Source organism: Mauremys mutica, chromosome 9 (assembly GCF_020497125.1).
Source record: "Mauremys mutica isolate MM-2020 ecotype Southern chromosome 9, ASM2049712v1, whole genome shotgun sequence".
Classification (NCBI taxonomy): domain Eukaryota; kingdom Metazoa; phylum Chordata; order Testudines; family Geoemydidae; genus Mauremys; species Mauremys mutica.
Window position 1 is genome coordinate 71,101,443 of NC_059080.1, and position 25,900 is coordinate 71,127,342.

The following is a 25,900-nucleotide window of genomic DNA, read 5'->3' on the forward strand; positions in this document are numbered from 1 at the left end:
CCTTACAAAGCTGCTCCATGTGTATATCCAGTCATATCTCCTTACTTTAAACAAGCTTTTACTCCTGTATTCCTGATAGCACTGCAGAGCCAACAGGAATGTAGGGAGGGTGAGTTGGGTAGTATACTGATTCATGTATCAATAGATTAATTATAAGGCAAAGATTTGGCCCTCACTTGCATAAGCATAACCCTATTGAAGATTATGTGGTTGCACAAGCCACTAGCAGGGCTCATGCTAGTGCACTAAAAATAGCTGCATAGACATTGCAGATCAGCTGGAGCTTGGGCTCTTAAGCTCTGGGTGGACCTGAGAGCCTGAGCTGCAGCATCTACAAAGTTACAGTAGAACCTCAGGGTTATGAACACCTTGGGAATGGAGGTTGTTCATAACTCTGAACAAAACGTTATGGCTGGTCTTTCAAAAGTTTACAACAGAACATTGACTTAATACAGCTTTGAAACTTTACTACGCAGAAGAAAAAACGTTGCTTTTAACCCTCTTAATTTAAATGAAACAAGCAGAGAAAGTTTCCTTCCCTTGTCAAATCTTTTTTTAAACTTTCCCTTTATTTTTTTTAATGGTTTACATTTAACACAGCACTGTACAGTATTTGCTTTTTTAATTTGTCGCAGCTGCGGCTGATTGTGTACATCCGGTTCCAAATGAGGTGTGTGGTTGGTCAGTTCATAATTCTGAGGTTCTACTGTAGTTATTTTTAGCGCTCCAGTGCGAGCCCCAGTAGGGCGAGTCTGTAGGCCCAGGCTGGGAGGCTTGCTCCCAGAAGCAGTGTAGACATACCCTGGAGGACTAATTAGGCATGCAGGACTTTTATTTTTTTGGTGATTGTACATGAGAAGGAATTAATGCAGCTTGACTCTCAGAACCCAAATTGAGCTTGGAGCACTGGTGATTAGAAAAAAATGTTTTTACTTAAAACTCTGCACATTTGATGTGGAGTTCCTAAGAAACAATAATGTGGACCCCCACAATGCCATTTTTAGGGACTCACTTTTCTGAGCAGAACTGAACTTCAAGAGAATTGCCCTGGGGACTGTGGTATCTGCTCGGCATGGAGACTGTGTTTTATAAGGATCCTAAAAGAGACCTCAAATGAATTCATGATAAGAAAGAGCTAATGAAATGGCTACAAGAACTGAATTACAATTAACCCAAGGTCAAACAGTAGCTTTCTGGCTTTATAACTTGGTGACCAGAAAATATAGAGCCTACTCTTTTATCTTTATATATGTTGGTACTATCGCCTTTCCAGATCACCGACAGATCTGGCTGAGCAGTGAGGGTGAAAGATCACCCAGAAGTTCCTCTGCCTCAAAAGGGATTCACTATTTTTTTGGAGTGGGATGAAATAACAGTTTGGGGATCTGCTCCCGCCTTGTTCTGCCACTCAGGACAGCTCCTGAGAAGTTACTGTATCAGTACCAGAGAAATCTCTGTGGCCTTGGAGGTTACCCAGAGGGGAAATGTCATAGGGTGGTTGTCCCCTTTAAGGGTAGTCAGAGATCAGTCTACTCGTGACAGGCTTCTTTAAGGAGAACTAATCATCTTGGCCTATTTGAAAGCAATTATCTGCCTCAGTGGCTGGTTGGCAGCTGACTAATGAACACTTGGCCATAACAGGCTACCAGAACTCAGCTGGAGGGGTGTGCTCTTAGTCAGAGCAGGCCTTTAAGGAGTGGAGCTCCCAGATCAGCTAACAAGAGGAGAAGCTGGCTGAGGACTACAGCTGAACTGAATCGTAACCCAGCCCTAGGAGGAGAGTTGTGGACTCCTTATCTGAAGAGGGTGAGTCTGTTGAACTATAACCCAGCCCTGGGAGGATGGCTCGGGACTCCTGAACTGGGGACAGGATGCTTATCAGTGTGGGACTGGAGAGAGTAAAGAGGGGGCTTTTGTACTCTATAAAAGAAATTAATAAGTGGGACCCCAAAAAGCGGGTATCTTGTTCTCAGTTCCCAGGCCTGAGTAAATGACTGGAAGCACCAAGAGAGCTGAGGACATTGTACCTGCAGGGCCACATGAGGGTGTGCTGTTGTTGGTAGGATGCGCAGGGGGCTGTACACCGAGAAATGGATCTCATTTTCATGCAGCTCCCCATGCCCACCAAGTAGTTTAACGCCTCTGTCCTCCTTTCAGCACAAAACCAATCCCCATTATCATTCAGCATACTGAGCACTAGGTAATGTTGCAGCAAGACATACCCTTTACTACCCACGTCAGCTGCACTTGATATCTAGCCCTAAACATATAATTCCCCATGTTTTTGTTATTAACAAGTGTTTAATTTTCTTTTAGAGCAGTGGTTCCCAAACTGGGGTTCGCGAAATGTTACAGGGGGTTCTCGGGAACAGATTCCCTAATGGCAGACAGAGCTGTCCCTAGGGACCGGGGGCAGCATGGGGCCAGCAGCCCAGAGCCCCTGGACTTCCAAGAACTAAGCAGATCAAAGCAAGCATATCTATCACACCGAGGAGATTTAAACTTCAGGACTCCTTGTAAGAAATGGAAAGGGAGGTGGATATTTTTTGCTGTTTTTAAAATTAAATAGGCAGCTAGTATTGTTTTTAAAATTATTATGAAGAACAAGTTTAAGCTTTGTTGTAACGAGCATTGTTTGCCAGGACTGCTCAAGACCTGAATGCTTGTGTAGGAAGAACTCTTTGAGTTGGCTTCTTAAATACCTTCATGCTGTTTCACATCTGATGCGCCTTGATGAAACAAAGGAGCCTTGTTTTATAACTGGCTTATTCAAAGTGATACAAGCTATGAAAGTGAGATTTTGGAAGAGTGTTGCCGTTTTCATAATGTAATAAAAATACTGTAATGATAAATAATAATTAATAATAAATAGTGTGTAATAAGGATGTCATCAAAACAAAATTTATATTTCCAGGATCACTGCTTTTATAATTTATATTCAGGTAAACGAGACAATCCCTGGAAATATTCATTTTTACTAGGGGGTTCGCAAGAATTGACATTTTAGTGAAAGAGGTGCACAGGTTGTTAAAGTTTGGGAACCACTGTTTTAGAGCCATTAAGCAATTAGATACTGCAAGTGCAATGTCCCAGTCTGGCCAGTCTTTCCATGTGGTCCTGATCCTCACACACAGAAAGTCCATTAGAATCACTCGGAGTTTTCTTTTCCAACTATTTTCTCTCTCCATTGCTGTATTAACTAACCAAAAGTAAAACAAGACATTATTAAAGAGTTATACCAAGTACTAAATGTTAGTGAAACAACAATGGCATCCTTTTAAACAAAACAGAAGTAGACTTGAAAGAGGAATACTTCAGTAATGTAACCTCAGCTTTTCAATCTTTTCCTTCTGCAGAGGGTCATTCAAAGTCTGTACAGCTTGTATTTCTTGAGAATGAGAACGTGCTGCTCGGTGTTCTGGTGGAGTATCTGGGCTGAAACGTGTGTATCAATCTGTTATTGATCCACTCTGTTTCATCAGTACCATTACAGTACATTTCACATGGCCACATCATGAATTGTCCACCAAAGGCACAGATGAACCAGGGCATATTTGTCTGACAATAGCGGATAAGTCAAGTCAAGTCATTCAATTCACCTACCTCCACGTAAACTTTCTGCACACAAACAGAATTCACCCCCAAGCATGTGTAAAATGTGCAGATGCATACAGCCTTGCTCTATCATCTTCCTTTCCCCAGCTCCAGTGGTATCTTCTCCCCACGCCTTCTACACACCAAGAAAGAATAACATGGGGCCCACCTGCCTGTGTGGTGAGCCCTGCATGACCAATCCCTGCATCTATATGCTTTGAAAGCTTACTGACCTCCTTTGCCCCCAGTGACAAGGAGTGAAATCCTGGTCTCACTGAAGTCGATGGGAGTTTTTTCATCGACTTCAATGGAGCCAGAATTTCAGCCAAGGTCTCTTATTCCCTCCTCCATTAACAAGTCCTGTTACAACCACAGATGAGCTACAGAAGTCAAAAAATCCCCACATCTGTCTTCATGGAGACCCTCACAAAACTCAGGTTTTGCCCTGAGGAAAGAGCAAACAGTATCATTAACCACATCGAAAGCAGGTACACATTTGCTAAGTGGATTGTCCACTAAGATATTCATAATAGTTCAGTGTCTAGTGCTTTAAACCGCTATACTATACAGAAGGAGCAGTTCAGATGGAGTTGGTCAAAACACAGGATTACCCATTGCAGAAAACTGGGTGGTCACACTATATACAAATAAATATAATGTAACTACATTCAGCCAGACCCTGAATTTACTCCATCTGAAATTAATCTCCAGAACTACAGGCTTCTGGATATTCTGAGTTTCCTGAAATCCAGAGCCAACTCAGTGGAGGAAAATCCCCTCTATTCAGCAACTCTTGAGCACCCAATTCATCATTCAACTGTTACCTCAAGTTACATCAAGACAGCCTTGCAAAATTCTACTGACTCATATGAGTGACTAGCTCTTTGTTTTGTTTCTGGACAGGCAGGAAAATAATTAGGCCTTCCATTGTAAGAATTTATTAAGGGCCAAGTTTGCAAAAAACAGGTCCTAAATTGTGCTTTTGCAAACTATGCATTGGTAACTGAGTGAGTGCAATCCACATTTGTACACTGTCTCCACATCTGCCACACAATCACTTGTTTGTGTGGACAGTTACTGGTACAAGTATACAGCTGCTTTTTTGCCAGTGGAAATTAGGATTAATACACACTAAAATTAGGCTTTCTACCTTTGGATTGTGCTACAAGATAGCAGGATTTGTATTTTTCCTAAACTGAGACAGTAGCAGATTTAGCATTCTTCAACAGAAGGAAATCCATGCTTTGAACCAAAGAAGCTAAGCTTTTCATTTCACTACAGAAGAGCAGCAGCTCAATGAGGCCTGTTTCCTGCCCAAGGTTTGTCAAGGTACCCATCCCTACAGATGTAATCACAGAGCTGACTACGAAGTTTTAAGAGGTCTAACTCTCCTTTCCAAGCATACAAGTAACTAGTTATGGGAATGAACAGAACAGACAGTTCAAGGCCAAATTCTGCTGTCTTTGTTTTTACAAAAGCAGCATTAGTTTAAGCCTAGGTGTTAGCCAGCTGTGTTTGCCCACATGGTTACCTGTGAAGATGATTTTTGCCAAGGCAGGATTGACCGGTGCAGGAGAGAAGGCAGAGTGGCATCAGGTGAACCAATAAGGTGCACACTAAAACACACATTCCTAGATCTGGCCTTGCCCGTGACTCAAAGCATGGAGGACATGGACAATGTCAACTCTATGGGTCCAGAGGCCAGTGCAAACCAGGCTGAAATAGTTTAAGCCTTTTACTCCCTCACAGGCATAAACCAGCTCACAGGCAGAATTCAGCTCCACGTGTCCCATGGTGTTAGAAGCGCACCTCAGTGATACAATTACTGTCATTGTACACACAGGTCTTTTTTTTTTTGGCAATTATTAGAATTTCCACTAGTTTCCTTCATTAGGGGGCTGTAATAGGAATTTAACTCCAATATATTTGAAAAGGCTAAGTTCCTCCCACCATACCCCTCCTGGAAACCACTATATACTGTTAAAGTTTAAAAACGAAGCAGTGTCTTGACTTGTCTTTTTCTGTCACTTACCTGGTATTTATCACGGAGCTTGAAACCATGTGCTTCCCAGAACATGCTGCTGGAGGTTTTTCTTTGTTTAGATGCTCCTTTGTTTCCCCAGCGGGGATGATGCTAGAAGTTAAGGGCTCTAAGTCTTTATTCAGCTCTTCTCTTTGATCAGTTTCTATCTGAATCAAAGGCACGTCCCTTAGGAAAGCAGAGGAGCCTATATGGCTTCCCTGGAGGGATCCATGGGTTGTGGGTGGTTCTTTTTTCCCATCTAAATTTATTCTGTCCCTTGTGGGCTTAGACTGACTTTGACTCACACTTGGGAGAGATCTGCCTTCTGCTACATGTTCCCGGTTTGTATAGTCAAAGGAATCTTGATGGACGACAATTAACGTTTTCCCACTTTCAACAATATTTGCAGCCAGTCTGTTTGCATATTGTTCTACGTGCAGTGGGGAATCACTGGGGGATTGATCAGCATCTGTAACCTCTGCCTCATCCCCTATAATCTTGTTCTTACGCATGAGAGATTCAATGGAGCTTGCCCATGTCTCATAAATCAGCATGTCTGTTACCTGGTCAGTCCTACATCTTTGGTATAGGCATGAGTCTGACTTGCAAAGACCCAAAGAAGACCCAGTGCTGACCTGCTGTATGCTTAAGGAATCCCGGTGGCTGTTGTGAGCGAAGCCATCTAACGATTTTGCTTTGACTGGTGCATTCACTGTTAGCCTGGAACCTGATGATCTGCTGTCAGGCATAGAGGATTGTCTAAAACAAAATGGTGATCGTGGAGAAGGTGGTAACAAGCTGCCACTCCACTCCGTGGAACTCCTGATGGAAGAAGCATCATCTTTATTTTCCTTTTCTATTTCCCTTAGCATATACCTATAAAACTCTTCTGTGATGCTTTCTGTGCTAGACTGTTTGGATGGGCAGCTTGGTCTCACGTTGAGGTGGCAGTTTTTCCTGGCAACCTGTTGCAAGGCAGAAGTTAGAATGCTGCTTGCGTTTTTTCCTGCATAGTAGTCCAGTAATAAATCAAACCCTCTCCCTTCATTTTCCATCTGGTTCACCATAAATCTTGAAAATTCATCTGTAATACTTTCACAACTAGACTGCTTAGAGACAGAACTAGTCTGGCTTCCTGGCTGACCTAAAATGTTCATTGGGCCCAAAGTATTTACAGACCCTTTGGAATCCAAATCCTCTTCTGGTATGCTCTCACAGCTGGACCCCTTGGCCCGGCCCCATCTTTCACAGTACAATCTGTTTCTGGGATGGTTTGGACCCTGCCAGACATTATCAACCATGGATAGCTCGGTTAGGTTCATAATTTTAGCAGCCACTTCATTTGCAAAGATGCTGACAGACTCTGGAGTATCTTCAAGGTTGATGGATTCATCCACTACTCTGTTCATCAGTTTTTCCTTTAGTTCAGGATGCTCATCTGTTTTCCTTTTGATCTCACTAAGCCTTGGTGGCCTGTGCTTCCTGACAACTGAGCCATTGGGCTGTGATTCCTTCTTCCTTTTTATAGTTCTGCATGATAAACTCTGGGTCACCAGATATTCATTTCCTCTTTTCCATGCACAGAACCAGGGTTGCTTACCATTTGAGTTTTCAAGACAAATGGCAGCTATTTCTGTTGCCATAGAGACCACAGTTTCTGCTAATTCTTCTGCAAAATCTGATACACAGTATGTATCCCTTGGATGTTTTACCTGTAGCACAGGCTGAGAAGGAAGCAAGATGTGATTACCTAACAAAGACACACTAACTTGGACTTCATTATTTAGCAAAGCATCACACTTGTGTTTGCTCTGGTTTTCTGTGTTCACAATGGCATCAGAAGATAACTGCTCTTGAACACCATGTCTGCATTCATTGACTGTAAGTGTGTTTTCCCTGTCTGAAAAAGACCTGAGGTCTTTCTTGCTTTGATATGGGGATCTGTAGCAATCTCTTGTGGCTCTTTTCAGATATCTTTTCTTGGGGGATGTTTTTGCAACCAGTGAGTTATGCCCACTGACACTACACAGCAGGTCTGAATGCAGTGTGGCACTTTCCATGGTATTTGGCACCCCTTCTTCCTTATTATCTTTCTTTGTATTTGTCATATTTACAAGATCTTTGCCAGCATTAGCACTGTAAAAAGTACTAAATGGTTCATTGGTGTGTTCTGGGGCTTGCTGTGATGGTTGAGTAGCTGTTGTCTGTGTTGCCTGGCTTTCTGTTTCTGTTACCCTCCATCTGTCTTTGTCCTCGGAGAAGAGAGGTGAACACTCACCAACCTGTGCAATATCTCTCATCTTCTTGCAAGTGAAATATATCACGTTAAAAAGCAGTTCATTGGCAGTCTCCATAAACATGTCGTGTGTACTGAAGTCTGAGTTATCGTCTGAACCAGGGTGTAGCTGTCTTTTCTTCCTAACCTCTTCCACAGAATGCCGCAGAATAACATTTGATACATTTTGTGCGAGTTCATCGCAAATTACTTCATCCAAGGGAGAAATCCGGGGCCTTGTTGCTGTTTCAATAATTCTTCCATTTATGGATTCCACAAAGTCCCCTACATTTCTGTATGTATTGGGCTTTGTCAAAATCACGGATGCCTCTTTGAGCAATGTCTCTGCAATGCTTTTGTTCACCTTCTCCATGCTGCTTCCTATGGCTATACTACAATGAAGGGTAATAGCTGCAGAAGTCTCAGCTGCACATAAGAGTCCACTTGAAGTTGCAGGGTATTTATCTTCCTTTGTTTCACCAAGACCACAGACTGCTACAGCACTTGCTACTTGAGTCATGCCACACAAAGCAGATGGAAATGAATATTCTGTATCTGCACCGTTATCAAGTACTTGTGAAGATTTTATCTGTTCCTCTTCATTATCAACTGTTTTACTTTTAGAGTCTGTGGCTTCTTGTTCTCTTTTGAGTCTTTCTGCAGCGTGGGGGCTTGAAATGGTTCCAATAACTGTGGCTGCACAAGCCAAAGCTACTTCCAGTGCATTCTGGGTGTGTCCTTTGGAATTCTCTCCCTGCAGGTAATTTGAAATTTCAGCAGAACTTTCGGATTCAGACCAATGGCACAGATTTGGGAAACCAGACCCAGGCCATTCTGATGTATTTTCACAGCTGTCTGGGCTTTGAACTATGACAATTTTTGGAAGTTCATTCCATGATCGGGAAGTTATGTCTTCTGTTGTACAAGTTGCTGAACTTAAGGAGTTTCCTACAGAGATGCTAATAGCAGCCTCCTTGGTAAAAGTGGGTTGAGATTGAGACAATCTAATAAATGCATCTTGCAGAACAGACTCTGCTAAATTTGTAGCATATTGACCTGTTGTTGCTTGTTCATTTTGCAAAGGAGGATGACGTTTCCTTTCACTTGTACGCTCTTCTGTGTCTAGCTTATTGTTTTGTTTTGCTATTGTGTCACACTGAGAAGCTAGTTCTTCCTTAGCCATTCTGGTCAAAGATACACCTTCTGAACTGCATACTGGATAGGAATTTTCAGCCTTGTCTGTAAGGGATCTTTCTAGGCTATTAGTATTAGGGGATGACCTAACTCTTCCAGCTAAACCATTCTTCCACTGTAGTTGCTGGATGGACTTATCCACAGTTTGTAAGATGCTGTCTTCAGACACGATATTCAGCACTTCTTCTGAATCAGCAGAGTTTTTAGCAGAAGCTAAGTTTTCTTTATTAAAGCAGTTGTCATCAAGGGCAAATGGCAACGTGGTCTTCCTATAGTGTAGGTTCTCAAGTCCCTTTCCTTTATGCTTTCTGATATCTGATGCAGGTTCTGTGACATGTACATTTTCATGACCTGTAAAAATAAAAACGACACATTATCCTTTAGATAACCAGCTATCAGTTTCTAAAAGGTGATTGTATTAAAGTAATGTGTTGTACTGTACAGTTAGCATACGAATACCATGTACCCTATCTCTTGAAAAAAGATTTAAAATGATTTTTATCTCTCCAATTATCCCTCTTCTATACTGCAATTAAATGTATGCATGAATTAATGTCAAGTGCAATTTATATGAGCACTGCAGAATGAACAATAACAAACTTATGGTCAGTTATATTGCTTTTACCATTTTTATATTCATCAGCCTCATTCTCATCTTCAAGGTGCTCAGATGCTGTGAGAAAATCTTCTTCTATTGAGGACACTGAACAGTTTGTATCATCCTCAGGCTTTAAGATACTAGTTTCTATCTGCAGCTGTCTCTCCTGCACAAGCTCCAGTCCAATCAGAAACTTGTTTATTTCAAAGATGATGCAGCCTATGCTGTTTTTTCTGTTTCCCCTTGCACACTGAACCAAACATACATCTGCCAGCCAAGGACACTAGAGGGGAAAATAATATCAAACAGTTATTTAATTGAAAAAAATATATATATATATTTTACTTTCCCCCTTATAATTATATCAGGAACATTCTGTTGTCAAGAAGCAATAAAATTTGTGAATTAGATGTTTTCAACATACTGTGCAGTTATATTTAAGCCAAATATGAGACTGTTTGGAATGACATTTTCAGTTACAAAAGTGTTTTACGTAAATCGGGTGTACGAAAGCTCTCTGCTGTAGTACAACTACTTTTTTTTTAAGTTACCAAATAGCTTACTCTTAATTCAGTTTCTTGTCCTTTTAATGACATACTGTCCTATTTGCCTTTGGCTATGTTGAAGTTAGCCACCCTCTCCAGTATTAAGATATACGTGTTTCTGAATGTTATTAACCTATTTAAGGAATGGTTTGCGTAGGTTCTAAATTCTTCTTCAAGACCATTTGTATTGTGATGCTTATAAGAAGTCAGCCTTGTGGATGATTAGTTTGCAGGGCAGTTAGGGATGGGGCTATTTATGTATTATAATATTAAAATACAATATTTTAAAATCGTATATACTTTGTATTCCTTTCCCTCACCCTTAGCGTTATGCCTGTGCAAAGCACCATTACTAATTATTTATATTACAGTACCACCTAGAGACCCCAAATTAGATTGGGGTCCTATTGTGTTAAGTGCTACATAGTAAGAGACAGTGAAGAGCTTTGCCATCTAAGCAAAAGACAAGGGGTGGCAGAAAGGAAGTACTATTATTCCCATTTTACAATGGGGAATTAAGGCTCAGAGAGATTAAGGCCCAGATCCTCATAGGTATTTAGATGCCTAATGGGAGCTAAGTGCCAAAAGAACGTTGAGGCTCTGGGTCTAATTGACTTGCCCAAGGTCATACACAGAGTTTGTGGCAGAGCTAAAATGTGAAGTCAGCTCTCAAGTCCTCATCCAAGTGCCTTGAGGACAAGACCTTCCGTCCTCTCTTTTGACTTCAGTTGCAGTGAATTATTCATGTGAGTGAAGGTGTCAGCTTGTGTAGCTCTGATTGCAGGATTGGGGCCTGAAAGCTCTTCTGAGCCATATCTGTGTCTTTCTATGGATTTGTACAGAACATTACAGCCCAGCCCTGACTCGCCTTTGGGTGCCACTGTAAGATAAGTATCTAGGTATAAAAGTCTTGGGATTAGTGTTATACTGTAACAACATATTTAACTGGTCCCTTCTAGCTACACAATATGTTTTAGTGGAAAATCTGCATGAATAAATCTGTTAGCACCCGAGAGGGCACCAAAAGACTGACAGGCTTTGAGATTACTTGTCGCTAAGAAGCTACCGTTGAATTCCGATTTAGTACAAAGAGTACTATGAAAAAATGCAAAATAACAAAGTGATGTGAAACAGTGAATGAGATTCAATTTGTATTACTTCAAAATATAAAAATATGAAGTAAAGAATTTACTTCAATAGGACACTGTCAGCTTAGATTGAAAATGTAAGTTTGGGGATTTTTTGTTGTGTTTATTTTGTAATTATGAAACCCAATAATATGTTTTCCTGAAATTTACACAACAAAAATCAATAATACCAGATGTATGTTTAGATATAAACATTCCTCTGCAAATGTCCCAGTACACGATTTGCAGTGTTACATTAGTGTTTAAGGGTCAGGAAATGGAACAGACTAGAACCAAAGAGAAAATGAGGTGTGTGTGTGTATATATTACTTTAATGCATGTGAAAAGATTGACATCCCTGAAATCATTTTTCTAGATAGACAAATATGACAAGGACTGAATTAGCACAATGCTTCCTGATGCCAATGCTATTTCACCTCATCCTGACCAGGGCCGGCTCCTGGCATCAGCAAAACCAAGCATGTGCTCGGGGCAGCACATTTTCAGGGGCAGCATTCTGGCCATCTTTTTTTTTTTTTTGCTTCCGGCGGCAAAAGCCTAGAGCCGGCCCTGGCAGTAGCAGGGCGTCGTGTGCGGGGGGTGCTCTGGGGCCACTGTGGTTCGTGCCACGGGGGAGCAGCGCCCGCACCTTGTGACTGGGCTGGGCAGGCTCTGAGGGGGGACACTCGGACTGGGGGCCGCCCCGCCGGGCACACAGAGCAGCCTGCAGGTGCCGCAGGGCAGCTGCCCCCCATCACCACAGCCGGGGCTGGGCAAAGTGGCTCGAGCTGCCCAGGGACTGAGGCAGGGCGGCCAGAAGCAGCAGCAGCGGGGCCATAGAGGGCGGGGCGCTGCTGTGTGGGGTCCGTGTCCTGCTCTCCAGGGCTCCGCTCCCTCTGGGGCTGCCCTGCCTCGGCTCCTCTGCCAGGTGGTTCCCCGGCTCTGCCCTCCCGGTTCCCGGAGGGTCCTGGAGGCAGGAGCCCTGGCTGGAGGGACCCTGGGCTGAGGCATGGCCCGGGAGCCCCGCTGCTTACCCTGACTCTGCTAGCGCTGGACCGGCTGGAGGCGAGGAGGGAGCGGGCAGAGTCAGCACTGGTGGGGGGAGCCCAGGGCTGGGGAGGCAGGGGGTGTAGGTGGGGGAGGGGGGGTAGAGAGAGCCCAGGGCTGGGGCGGCAGGGGGTGCGGGTGCGGGAGGGCACTGGTGGGGAAGTGAGAGCGCAGGGCTGGGGTGGGGGGGCAGCCAAAAGTTTTTTTGCTTGGGGTGGCAAAAAACCTAGAGCCGGCCCTGATCCTGACATAGAGAGAGCACCTCTCAGGTGAGAAGTTTAGGTCAGCTTCCATTCCTGTTTCAGTCCTGACCTCCCAGCAAGGGGCCAGCTGTGCTTTTTTGTCATGTGAACACTTATTTACTGGGGTGCTGAAGAATGCACTGAGATCACCAAACTCATAGGCCACCAAACAGACATCAGATCGCCTGGGCCTTCTGCAGCTCCCATGAAGTGATGTGGCTGTTCATTGCTCCTTACTGGCGCAATGGAGCTCTTTGGTACTTAAAATGCACCATGCCAGTATTTATGTTTTTTAAATGCGGCCATTAGGTATAAATAGCAAGTAAACTCAATAACCAACCAATTTTGTCTTTAAAAAGCAGCACATTAGTAGGACATAAAATGCAATGATCTTCGTAACAGAGATTACGGGGCCAGTTTCACAAAGATTTATGTGCACAAATTAATTTCACAGGGGTGCACAGGCCCTGCTGCTAATTGCTAGTGAAGATAACCTGTTTTGATTTTAATCTTACTTACACCGGTTTTACACCTGCTGTGTAGCTGTATGGATTTAAGGAAGTTGCTCCCGATTTACACATGGATAAACGAGATCAGAATCAGGCCCAATATAATGAGCTATTTTCATCTTTTCCCCTTGGCACAAGTGTGAATGTAAAGGCACAAAGTCTTATGGGAATAACAGAGCCACAAAAAAATCTGTCACTCTAATAAGTAGCTACACTTCTAAAATCTATGTTTAAAAATTGTTTTAATTTACCATTTACCATTTGCTTCCTTTCTATATGTGGTGCTGGAAGTTCAGAATTCTTGGCACGCAACTCATTGCTGCCAGTGGAGCATTCCAGAGCTATCAGAGTGAAGGGCTGGATGCTAATCTTTACTTTTGTATCTTAGTTGGAGAAACTAACCAATTAGTTTTACTGTTGCACAGAGGCTAAAGTGGGGACAAGCTTTGATGGGGTTAATAGCTCTCAGACTCTTCCCTTCTGCAATTAAATATACCCACAGGTAAGTGAATTCCCGACACAATTTAGCTCAAGGGATATTCCAGCACGAGCATGAATTCCTTTCAAAGGTGCATAATGAGACAAGCATGGCCAGGGATGGAGACAGGGAGGATTGCTGGAGCAGGCTGGCTAGTGGGAAGAAGGAGAAAGACCTTACTTAAAAGGGAATCTGCAGCAGCTCCTCCCTAATGCCACCCCTCCCCCATGGATCTAAAGAATTAAATCCTCTCCCCTGCCCTGTCCATGCTGCCCTTCTGGCCCCCACTGTCTCTGGAAGCAGGATCCTGAATGAGCTATGCCATCATTGGCTGCCTTCTCAGGATGCTGCACAGAAGTAGCTATTAGGGGTCCTGAATGAGAGTTTGAGTTAATAGGCTTACCACAGTATTAACTCTCACCTAGATATCCATAGTCTCTGGAGGGGAACAGGCTGATCCCTAGCTCCACCCCTTCCTAGCTGAGCTCAGCCCTCAAGTCACCCCCGGTTTGGGCTTTTAACTATGTAGCTGCATAAATGGTGTTTAAACAGCTAAGCTTAACCTGTGTGGTTCTCAAGCTAGCACTTGGCTCAGTGCTTGCAGCTTCTTTTCTTTCAGATTGCATACACTATCTTTGATGGTTGCGATGTATTCCTAAAGATAAATGTATAGTGCCTACCTGGGAAACTTCAAAATCAGCCTGAAGATTTCCTGAAGTTAATCCGCTTAGCAGGACTATTTCGTTTTCTTTCGGTGGTTGTACATTCATAGAGCTGATAAGTTTTGGGAGATTTGGAGAGACACTGATCAATCTCTGCAATAGGAAAAATATGGTTGAGACAACACCACTCTATTTCACCCCGGTCACAGTTACACTGTTGCATCCGTAAACGTTTAAAGGACACTTGGTAGGCATTCCTTTTAAATGCATTTTAAAACGAACTCAGTTCTCAGAACATACCGGAACTAAAATTGGCAGCACTGAAAATTCACATCCTCTATGTATGCACCAAACAATTACAGCAGTGGCAGTGCAAATGTCCCCACACTGGCCTACAGATATGAGAGCATTAGGGATTAGAAGTCAGTTCAGTCCCCAAGCCCATCAAAAGTCTTGGCCTTTATACTATGAGTAGCTCCTAATTGAATGGGAACACTGTGTTAATATGTAAAATACAAAAGGATTAAAAAATTATTGGTATGGGCCAAATCTTGTAGTTCCTACTGAGGCTTATGATTAACAAGAAATCAAAAGAAGTTTTACTGGGAAAAGATCTGCTGGATTTTGCCCTATGAAATTAATTCAGTTTTAAATCTATATTTACAATGACGTATTTAATACATCGTTTGCATTAAACACCCATTTCTTAGATTTCATATACTCTGCAGATACTTTGGTTTCATAATCTATCATTTGATATGTGAAAACAGAGTAACTTTCTATATGGCATGTGTTTTACATATACGCACAGTACATTTAACAAAGATAAACTACTAATGATGATGATACTTTGCTCTGTTGTTATAATATTTGTATATCAATAGCGCCTGGGAGCCCCTGCCATGGATCAGGACCCTCCTGTGCTAGGCACTGTACAAATGCTGAACGAAATAAGACTTCCTGCCCCAAAGAGCTTACCTAAAGCTCTGAATGTGCTGTATGAACAATAAGTAATTAAACATCACAGTATCTCTGAGACACATAACCATTATTATCTACATGACAAAGTACAGCACATCAGTGGCATAGCCATGAAAAGAACCCAGAATCTTGACACCTAGACCTGTACTTTAACTACAGTACAATTCAAAGATACTTCATTTCCCCACTTTTTTATCTTCAAAATGAAAGCTTACAGTACTGATATTTCTCCTTACACTGATTTAAATTAGACATAATACAAATGGCTGGCTTGGCAAGCCTAATTCAGTTACGGGGAACAATCTACTTCTCAGTACACTGATCTGCAGATATGACTAAGAATTAATATTTGACATAAAACTTAAATTCAGTGCTTCAATTCATTTTGACATTTTTAGTCTAGTACAAAAAAAAAGTGCTTGTCTTTTCTTCAATGATCATTTTTCTGTTATCATAGTGTTTTTTCTATATTTTCTCTTACTTAAATTATCATATTTATCAGATTACTTAGGTTGGAAAACCATGACATTTTAAATATTTTTTTTTCCTGCTTGGAATCAAATGGAAAGGTCTGGGAAGAATGTTCTTAAATTTGTAACCAAGAAACCCTTGTAACATATTCTATAGCACAGTATAGACTCTATTTTATAGGTGACAAAAGGATGATTTGAAATCGTAACAGACAGCACCAATATGTAACATATGGCACTGTACAACTTATATAAACATTTTTGTGCCCGACAGTTATGCCAAGATCTTTTATATACTTCTATTAAATATTTTCACTGTACTAGCATGTTGTTTAAATCCATACTGTCTAAAGTAAATTTTGAAAAGTCATTGTAAATTATGCATAGAAATGCATACAGACCGATCTTCCTTTTAGAGGCTGATAGATAATATGCAAACCTTCATTTTGGTGGCACATATTTTAAAATGCTGATTAACCCTAGAGGAAAAACAACTAGTTTCCACTTATACATAAGCAACATTCAGACTACATACTGGTAACTATCTGTAGAATGCCAAATCATGTGGCCTGCCAAAAGGCCACATATGTAGGGCCTCTGAGGTAGCAGACCTGGCATTTTTCAGCGCTTGGGGAATCCTAGATGTAGAGGGGCCATGCAAGGTGGGAGGGAATGTTGCAAAGTAGGGTTCCACCCTCTCTGTACCACCGTACTGGAGGGGCCTGTGGACAGCTTAGGGACATGGCCAGCGAAGGCACCCCTATGTGGATCTATGGGCCAAATCCCATGTAGCTCTGGGGAGTCTCCAATGGTGATCTGTGCTTGTGGGAGGATTCTAACTCTAGCTCTTTGCAAAGATGTGCTGCGTGAAGCTCATTTACTTGGGTTCTGTGCAGGTGTCAGGATCTGGCCTTTATCAAGGCTCTCTTGCTCATTAATCAGTTCCCATGACCTGACACAGCATCAGTTGTTTTAAAAAAAACCCCGAGGTTGTAAATAAATAAATAAATGGCCTCTCCCTTCTCATTAATAAATAATCTAGTACTTCTGTGGATTCAGTGAAGTTAAACTTCTCAATCTGGTATCCCTATTTAACCAACTGATTCATCAGAAAAATCCATTTGCTTATGGAAGCTGTATATATTTTTGATGTTTAAGTTTTCATGGCTTGAGGCTATCGAGAGCTGTTTGTAGAAAGACTTCCTGCTAGAAAATCACTAGCAGAAGGCAATTAGGAAAATAATGGGGCAGTCCTCAACTGAACTTAGAATGGCCCCAGCAAACAAATTCCAGTGTTTCACTGAGGAATACTTTGAGTATGGCCAATAGACCCCTCTTTGACGTGTTCACTTGCCAGGAATTTCTGATGCCAGCATGGGATGATGGAGGTGGGAGACAGTAAGGGAAGTCAAGTATCAGGGGGTAGCCATGTTAGTCTGTATCCACAAAACAACAAGGAGTCTGGTGGCACTTTAAAGACTAACAGATTTATTTGGGCATAAACTTTCGTGGGTATAAAACCTCATTTCTTCAGAAGTTTAAGCTTCCATTCTGTGGCCCTATATAAAAGCTCATTTTGTGCCACACTTTCAAAATGTCGCTTCTTCCCATAACCACATGCCTTGAGCATTTTAGGAGGATGCACATTTTCAGTTGTATGTCCTGTTGTGCAGCTGGTTTTATGAATTGCTGAGGAGTGTCCTGGTTTTCTGCTCAGTAAATAAGCGGAAATCCAATGAGTCAAATCCTTAGGCCCTTAAACATTTTTTTTTAACCAGTCTCTATCCAGAAACCCACCTAATGAAATAATCTGGAGTTCGCCCAAGACTGAGCAGCTGAATAAAACCTAAATAAGTGAGTAAAAGGGCCTCAGGATTTGCTTGGTGATAGGAGGAAAAGCCGCCACAAGACTATTTTTATGTACTGCAGTGTCAAGATAAACTATTACAACTACAACGCATGCACAAACACTTCTTTTATTTAAAACCAAGCCTTAGCAGGAAGTCCACTTACAAAATAAGCATTGTGAATTTAGACCACAAAATTCTAGTAGCTGTCATCTGAGTTGGGCATAAAGCCCCACATTTAGAACAGGAGCCAAATCTGGATTTCAAACATTGTTGTTTGAGGAGTTTCAAATCCAGAGTTTTGATTCAGCCCATATTAAAAAGAGTGTCCATTTGTAAAATTTAGATTCATGTTTAGGTTTCAAAGTCCTGGAAAAGTTTGGGAGGGGACAAGAGAGAATTGGGCCTAGGAATATAGTTTGGGCCTCTCTCTAGTTCTCATCACACCATCTTGTGAATAACATGAACATATGTATTGGGCACGTTAGGCCTTTCTTAATTTGTTACCTGTTTTAAGTGCTCATCACTGCAATCATCTTTGTTTGCATCTAGATTCACAAAGCAAACCTGTAATAAAAAAGAGAGAAAAGGGGCAATCCGAGGTTTCTTTAGAAATATAGCAAACAATGTAAAGGTAATTAATACATTTCCTATACTTGTGGCTGGATATGGCACCTTTTCATCGCACAAGAAGAACTGTTATAAGGTCAAAAGGGAGTAATGTACTGGTTTGGCATTAAAATGGGAGAAGAAAAGGCAAGAGAATTAAGAGCAATCACTGTATCTGTTCCAACACAACTTCTCTTTGTCAAATTGCCAAATGTAGCCATTAGACTAGAATGTAATGGATGTGGGAGAAGAGAGAAGAAATATGGAATGCCTCTGGCAATGGCTAGCATGATGATGTGCCTCCACACTGCCTGCCATGTGACTCCCACGGCCACAACACAGGACACCTTGCACTACATAGCAGCTATTATTAGGTAAGATATGATTCTTCCTATTACAGCATGTAGCTTCAGTCCATTTACTAGAAAGTTGGAAGGTTGGAAAAGGAAAACTAACAGAAATTAAACATTTGTAATCAACCAGCTGGGAACAGGTTAAGTTTGTGGTGTATGGGTTTAAGATCACTTGGCTCAAAAGGATTTTAGCATGTCCAGATGAACCTAATAACTTTATGGAAACTGAATATTTTTATCTCGGGAAGAGGGTTCATAAACCAATGGTACTTAAGGGCCCTCTGTAGCCTGAACCAGGCACTGCAGCTGCTGGAATTAGGAAAACATCTGGTAATTTTAGATTTGGTTCTGTGGAAAGTGCCAGTTTCACCCAGAAAAGAGGGGTATTTTTCCATTGTCTGACCAGCTCTGATCGTCACCTATTTAAGCATCAACAGTGTACTTGGCACTGTAGAATACTATAGATTGGCCAAAATGGGAACCTCAAATCCAACCCATTTTTAATTTGGGGTTTTTTTTGTGGGGGAGAAGAGAGCCAGTTCTGAATCCTCCATTTTGGTGCTAAGCTGAATTCAAGGCAAGAGCCCCAAAATTGGACTTGGTCCTATTTTTGGATGTGGCAGAAATCTCAGAAGAACAGTCTGTGAGATTTAGATGCTGATACATCTTGATCTAAACTACACTCCAGGTTCAGGGTAGAGTCCAAATCCTACACTAACCTTCAATCAGGTTTAGCTCCAAACTTCATTTGCTCAGCCAATTGCTCTGTAATAATCAGAGGAGGAACAAATTTCCTGATTGATTCAACTTAAATCCTGTGTGCCTCAACTTTTGTTGCAGTCAATGGGAGTAGCACCTCACAGGAAGACTGCTCAAACCTCATACAGCTCTGGCTCCTTAGACAAAAAAAATGCAGTAGCTGGCTGAACACTGACATCTTTTGAGTGCTAATATGGCTGGATGTATTACAACAAACAAAACATTTTCTTTTTTCCAACAGAAGTCAAAGGACTTGATTATCCTAGTTCAGAAAGGACTCTTTGGGAAATGCTTTCTCAGCACCAGCTCACATTATCATTAGTCTTAGTCAATATTACCTCACTTCCACGAGCTGTAAAATTCACTTAGAAAGATATAAAGTTTTAAAAAAATGAATATTTCACCAATATACATACAGTACATTTCACCAATATACTGAAGTTAGACATTCTGCTGCACATTATGTGTCAGTTCCACCCTAATGTAGCACTGATTTCAGCTTATATATGTACATACCATATGTACAGAATATGACCATCTGTAGTAACAGCAAGCATAGCAGATGGAAAGATTCAACCCTCCCAGTGTGAACCAAAAAAAGTGCAAAGAAGAATGAGTTTTGCTCTTAAAAAAAAGCTTATTTTATTTTAACAATGTAACTTCTTTACACCAATACAAAAACATATTTTCCACCATTACAATTTAAAGAAAAATATTTCTCTGCTTGAGGATGTCAGCTAGAAGAATGTGTCACTGTCACTAGGGTTTTATGCATGGCTAACTTTTAAGATATACTTATTATTAGGAAATGGAAATGTCAAAGCCATAAAGTAATAAAAATAACCTTTAGCAATACAGTACTATAGTTACATAATGTCCTGAGCCTGCTATAGTTAATTGTACAGAGGAACAAAATCTCCTGTTCTTTCAGTTAATTTTTAGGAGTTGTATATTATTGGGGCAGATGGTATACACAACAAACCATTAGAAAATATTGGTGCCAGATTTTGTTTAGTAAATAAAACTTTGAACTTTGCAAGTGTCCACAATGATAATATGTTCCTAACCATATAAATGTGTGTATGTGCAAATTTATATATACTGTATATACATATATGTAGGTGACTGGCCATAATGAATTCAGTGTAGATGTCAGGAGACATTTTGAAAACCTGGTGGAAATGTATGCCTCCATATTTTTTTTTTATCTTCTCAAGCATGCTTCAGCTACTGTTCTGAGAGATAAGATGTGATTTGGGCTTTTAAGTGACTGCACGTTAAGTGCTTTTGAAAATTTTACTCTTGGACTTATGGAAAAGGTGCTTTATTTCTTATTCTGTTTTGGCTCTATCCCAAAACTGGATTCAATGGGAGTTTTGTGTACGGAAAAAAAAAAAAAAGGTCTGGCTCCTGCACTCTCTCTATGTATGTATACACATACATACATATATACAGTATTACTCAAACACATTATTTTTCAACAATCCTTGTTTTTGTAATTTACCAAATGACTGAATACTGATGTGGTGCTGCACACAATTGACCTGAAATATCTGTTGTCTCTTGTAACAGTGACATCAGCTGCCAACCTAAAAGTACACCTCTACCAAGCATGAGGTGAAACTGTCAGTTCCATTTCATGTGGAGTGGATGGTATATATTTAGCTCTTTTATGCCTTAGTAGAAGAAGGAGAATCATGTGCAGGTATATGCATTACTTAAAGTCACAGCTTGTTTCCTTCATATTTTTTAAATTTGATAACCAAATTCATTTATTATATTTATGCCTAAAGCAGTACTGCATCCTATATATCTGAATACACTGAAAGGTGCACATTTCATAGACACTGATTTATTACATTGCCTTATTACTGGAATTTCCTGCCATTCTGCACTTGAGTGGACTTTACAGATGTGAAGCTATAGGCAACTATTGCACAGATAAATGTTGTGCCAGTGGTTATTGAAATGTATTGCAGAAATTGCTTGATTTTTGCTATTTTAACTGGCCCCAAAGTACTGCCAGAGTCTAGGAGACCCACTAAGAGTATATCTGTCCAGTTTAATGGACATGAAAGGAGAAAACTGAATCTAAAATCACTCATGGTTTTCGGCTTGCCTGATATTAATGAAATATATTAGGTGCAGTGACTTATATTGGTTGATAAGCATATGAGTGTTATCACTGAGAGACCTCAGTCATAATATAGTAAAAGGACACTGAGATATAATTCATAATTTGAAAAAACATGTTTTAATTGTATAGATTAGGAAAAGAGGTTGAGGTTAGGTTGGTGTTAGCTAGTACCAACCCATAAAGGGAGACTTTTATAGGAGCGGGGAAGCGCCACATCTCCAATCCTCCTCCTCCCTCCCAGAAAATCATAAGTGCCGCTAAACAGCTGTTTGGTGGTGCTTAGGGCTTTCGGGTGGGGTGGGAAGGAGCGGGGATGTGGCGTGCTCCGGAGAGGAGGTGGAGTGGGAGTGGGAAGAGGTGGGCCTGGAGTGGAGCGGGGACAGGAAGAGGCGGGTCTGGAGCATTCCCGGCAAAGTCGGCACCTGTTCTTCTCCGGGGAAGCTGCCCCTGCTGTTGCGAAGGTGCTTCCTAGCATCCTTGCCTGAAGTGGGCTGTGCCTGTGTGGGGTAAACCAGGGGCACTTCCCAACCACAGTACAGTACTGTACAGTATATAATGCCTTTTTTCTGCCCCCCCAAAATTTCCTTAGAACCTAACCCCCCCCACACTTACCTTAAATCTTATGGGAAAATTGGATTCGTTTAACATTGTTTCACTTAAAGTTGCATTTTTCAGGAACCTAAGTACAACATTAAGTGAGAAGTTACTATATTTGTCACTTTTGGCAAAAAGATGTAGAGCTTCCTATGAAATAAAAATAATAATTAAAAAAAAAAACAGGTTGTATGTACCTTGGACTTTAACTATGTATTACCTTCCCAGCAGAGCTAAAGTCTCTCTCCAGGTGCTGTGTATTTACATTTTCACTGCCTCTAAGGACACTGTGCAGGATGTGTAACTTATTGCAGCAGAGCCAGTATCGAAAACATATGAAATCTGAAATTCACCTGTGCAGAAGGTCAGCATGAAGCCTGTTAAGTTCCAATTAAGCCCTTAGTTAGGCTTAATTGATGCATATGACCTGTGGGCCCTCTCTATGCAGGTGATTTTCACCCATAGTACCAACCCACAAAGGGAGACTTTTATAAATATGCTTGACTGCTAATATGTAAATGTTGTCTCTAACAGAGTAAGCTGGGCCTTGAAGGGGTTAAAGTCCCAGCTCTGGCCTATGCCTGGTTCCCTCCCGCTCTCTTCCAATCACATGACTGAGACAGCGGGGTAACTAAGAGCCAGGCCCTCTGGGACATATAAAGGGCAGCCTTTCATCAGCCTAGGTGTGAAAATGTGGGGGACTGCTGAGAAAGGATCAACCCCTCCGCCCTCCTTGAACTGATGTAAGGCTCTCCACTCAGGGAGGTGAGAGAAGCACTTAGCCCCAGACCCAGGAGAAGCTGTGGAAAAGGCCTGGGAGCAGATAGAACACAGACTTTGGGAGAAAGAGCTAGTTAAGCTATCCGAGCTGGGTAGCCCCATGACTGTTTGGCTTACGGGGGGCTGATGGACTATTGAGCCTAGGGAAAGGCTGAAGGTTGTTTTGTGTTTGGAATTCTGCTTACCCTGAAAGGGGAGGTCTCTTAATGCATTTAGCCAAATAGTTAAACCCAAAATCACTCTACCAGCCTGGAAATGCCATTGAGAAGGGGGGAAATGAAGCCTGTGACTGCATCTCCATGGTGTGGAGCGGCCAGCTACTGCTATGCTGTCACTGGAGAACTCCTGTGCTGCTGGTAAGTAATTCTTGTGTTCATTTTAAAGGTCTTCCAACTAGTGCTTTACTCTTCTAGAAGTCCAGCATATGGAGTGGGAAGAAAGTCTACATGGGTGACAGGATTAGAGAAGTATGGGTTGGACTTTTCAGCTGTGCCCTAGCCAGGATGATGCAATTATGACACCTTTTAATGTTCAGTGAATACATTGTTTGTACCTTTTCTTGCTCATTGTGCACTATGAAGCATGGACCTTGTGGTATGCATTAATGTTATTGTAACTGTTCAGTGAAGCACTTCATGCTAAAATTATTAGTAATTGAAGACTACCCATGTATATTCTCCCCATATTCTTCCATATTGTACTGTAAGGAGAATTGCTGATTCTAGAAAGCTTATTATGATTTTTGATGTATTATTAAGTATTCTAGTGCTAACCACTAACAGTTTTATCTACTTGTAAAAGCAAAATTGTAAAGTTACGGTTGTAGGGAATATGTAATTCCATGATCACTTTAATTACTTGCAAAGTCACTTGTAAAGATTTTTAATGGAGTCAAAAATGTTTTAAAACAATCTCATATAGTGTCTCTCCTCATTCATTTTTGCCCTCAGGAATAACATTCTCCTGTGATAGCAATCTTCAGAATATTGAGCCACGTTCTGATCTGGTTTTGCTAGTGCAAATATGGAATAACAATGGACTTACTCCCGATCAGAAACTCCATCTGTCTTTAGGAAAGATGGTTTAAATCACCATAATTTCCCCAAAGCACAATAACCAAATATAACTTCTCAAACCCTTCACTCAGTAGGATGATATAAATATACAGCTGCATGTCAGTCTCCCGTGGGAGCTGAAGTCAGCTAAAGCCGAAGGGGAAAAAAATTCACTTTTTCATATATCTTTGAGACAGAGCAAAATGTAACTCATAGGAAATACTAAAGGAAAAGCAATATGGCAAACTTTTCCCAGAAATTTTGTTTAAGCTTTGTGTCTTTGAAAATGGTCAACTACATCTACATATTTCTGACTTCTGTGAGACTAGAATAAAATGCCTTTTTCAGCTGATTCTAACAATGCAGCCATCTGTTTTTTCTGTCTCTATGGCAGGATCAGTTGTTTTGATGGCCATCAAAATGCTGATTCACAAAGCCTCCAAACAGAAACTTGCATTTGTTTTTACTTGAAAGATTTCTGCCAATTTAAAGTAAAATTTAGATGCCAAACACTCAGGGACCTAATAGGCAGTACATGCCTTCCTGCATGGACCCCTAGGCAGTGCTGCTAACTCTTGTGATTTTTTAGAGTGATTCTTGTATTTGGTGTATTTTCTTAAAGCTCCAGTTTCTGGAGACATGTGATTACATGAGAATTTCAGCTTTCATTACAAAACAAAATTCTAGCTTTCATGATTGTGGAGAAGAGCTTTAAAATGTAACATGAGCGTACTCTTCAGGCTTAAAACTAAAAAAAAAAACAAATACAAAGAACCCCAAATCTAAAAAGTATGATTTTTAAGCTAATCTCCTGATTTATTTATTTTTTTAACGTTTGGGGTTGGCAATACTGACTGTACCTATATGAACAGGCATAAGGGCCTACCCATATGGATCTTACTGAGGGATTTGTGGTCTTGCTCAGTTCACCACAACCTCCAACAAAAGCAAAGCTTTCAAAATTAATGCCTTATGTCGACATTACCACATAAATAAATCTAGGAATATGATTGAAACAGTTGCTCAGTATTGCCAAACTCAAGAGAGAAAAAATGAGTTTTGCCACCCCCACCCCAAAAAAAATTTAAAAAAAACCACACTAAAAACCATTATCTGAATCTTTTGGCTTTACAACTCCTCTCTACTGTTGTTGTTGTTGTAGTTGTAGTAGTTTTGTGTGTGTGTGTGTGATAATTTCAGGCTGAAAAGTTGACTTTTAATGCACAAAAAAATGCATGAATCTTCCTGGCTGCTCCCCCCCCAACTCCCCTTACCCTCTCCTTATCCCTGAAAAGGGGGAACTGTCATTCATTACCTATTACTGTCTTGACCCAACAGCAATATGTCTCAGCCTACTACTGCCTCAGGACTCTCTTTGTGCTCTAGGGCCATACTTGAAGTCAGGGCTGATCTGCTTCCTTAGCCCCAAGGCTCTTGTACAGAGCTCTGCCCATGTACTGAAAACCAAGGGACCGGAGGAGCTTCTTCCATTATCACTAGAGCTCCTCCTACAGGTGCCAAAATCCCATGACTCATGATCAATTAATTAGAGTTGGCAACATTGCTTTCCCCTGGCTGCTCAGAGGGGACTCCCTGTATCTACCACTACTCCCAGGCTGGGGGAGATGCCATTCTGTCCCCTCCATCTTCCACCCCTCAGCCTCCCTCCTGCTCTCCACATCTCTCTGCATCCCATTCCCTTGCAAATTCTAAATCTGCCTCCTGCTCACCCTCATTCTCCCCATCTGCTTTTCACAGCGTCTCTGTTGCTCCTCTCAGTCCCTGGGTCCTGACTAGCCCTCCTCCCCATGATAGAGTGGCAGCCGTTTTGTCTGTGGGCATGGTTTCAATCTCAGTGAAAACAGTGGGATGTGGCAGCCAACTTTATCAAGGGCAGCCTCACTTCCACATGCAGATAGATAGTAAGGGAATGGTGGCCTTGCTGGCTTCAGCCCCACTGACAGTAATAGGAGATCGTGACAATTTTGAATAAGGGAAACCTGGTGAGTTATCAGCCTTTC

General features: G+C 41.4%; 1 protein-coding gene across 1 annotated transcript in view; it reads right to left on the reverse strand.

The window, feature by feature from the left end:
• The window catches only part of LOC123377665 (SPHK1 interactor, AKAP domain containing), a 110,459-nt gene that overhangs the window by 12,195 nt on the left and 72,364 nt on the right, over positions 1-25,900 (reverse strand). The window contains exons 4-7 of the mRNA XM_045030843.1: positions 18,100-18,159; positions 14,313-14,447; positions 9,712-9,967; positions 5,627-9,437 (exon numbers count right to left, since the gene is read on the reverse strand). Coding sequence (XP_044886778.1) covers positions 5,627-9,437; positions 9,712-9,967; positions 14,313-14,447; positions 18,100-18,159 — 4,262 coding nt within the window. The remainder of the gene's footprint in view (positions 1-5,626; positions 9,438-9,711; positions 9,968-14,312; positions 14,448-18,099; positions 18,160-25,900) is intronic.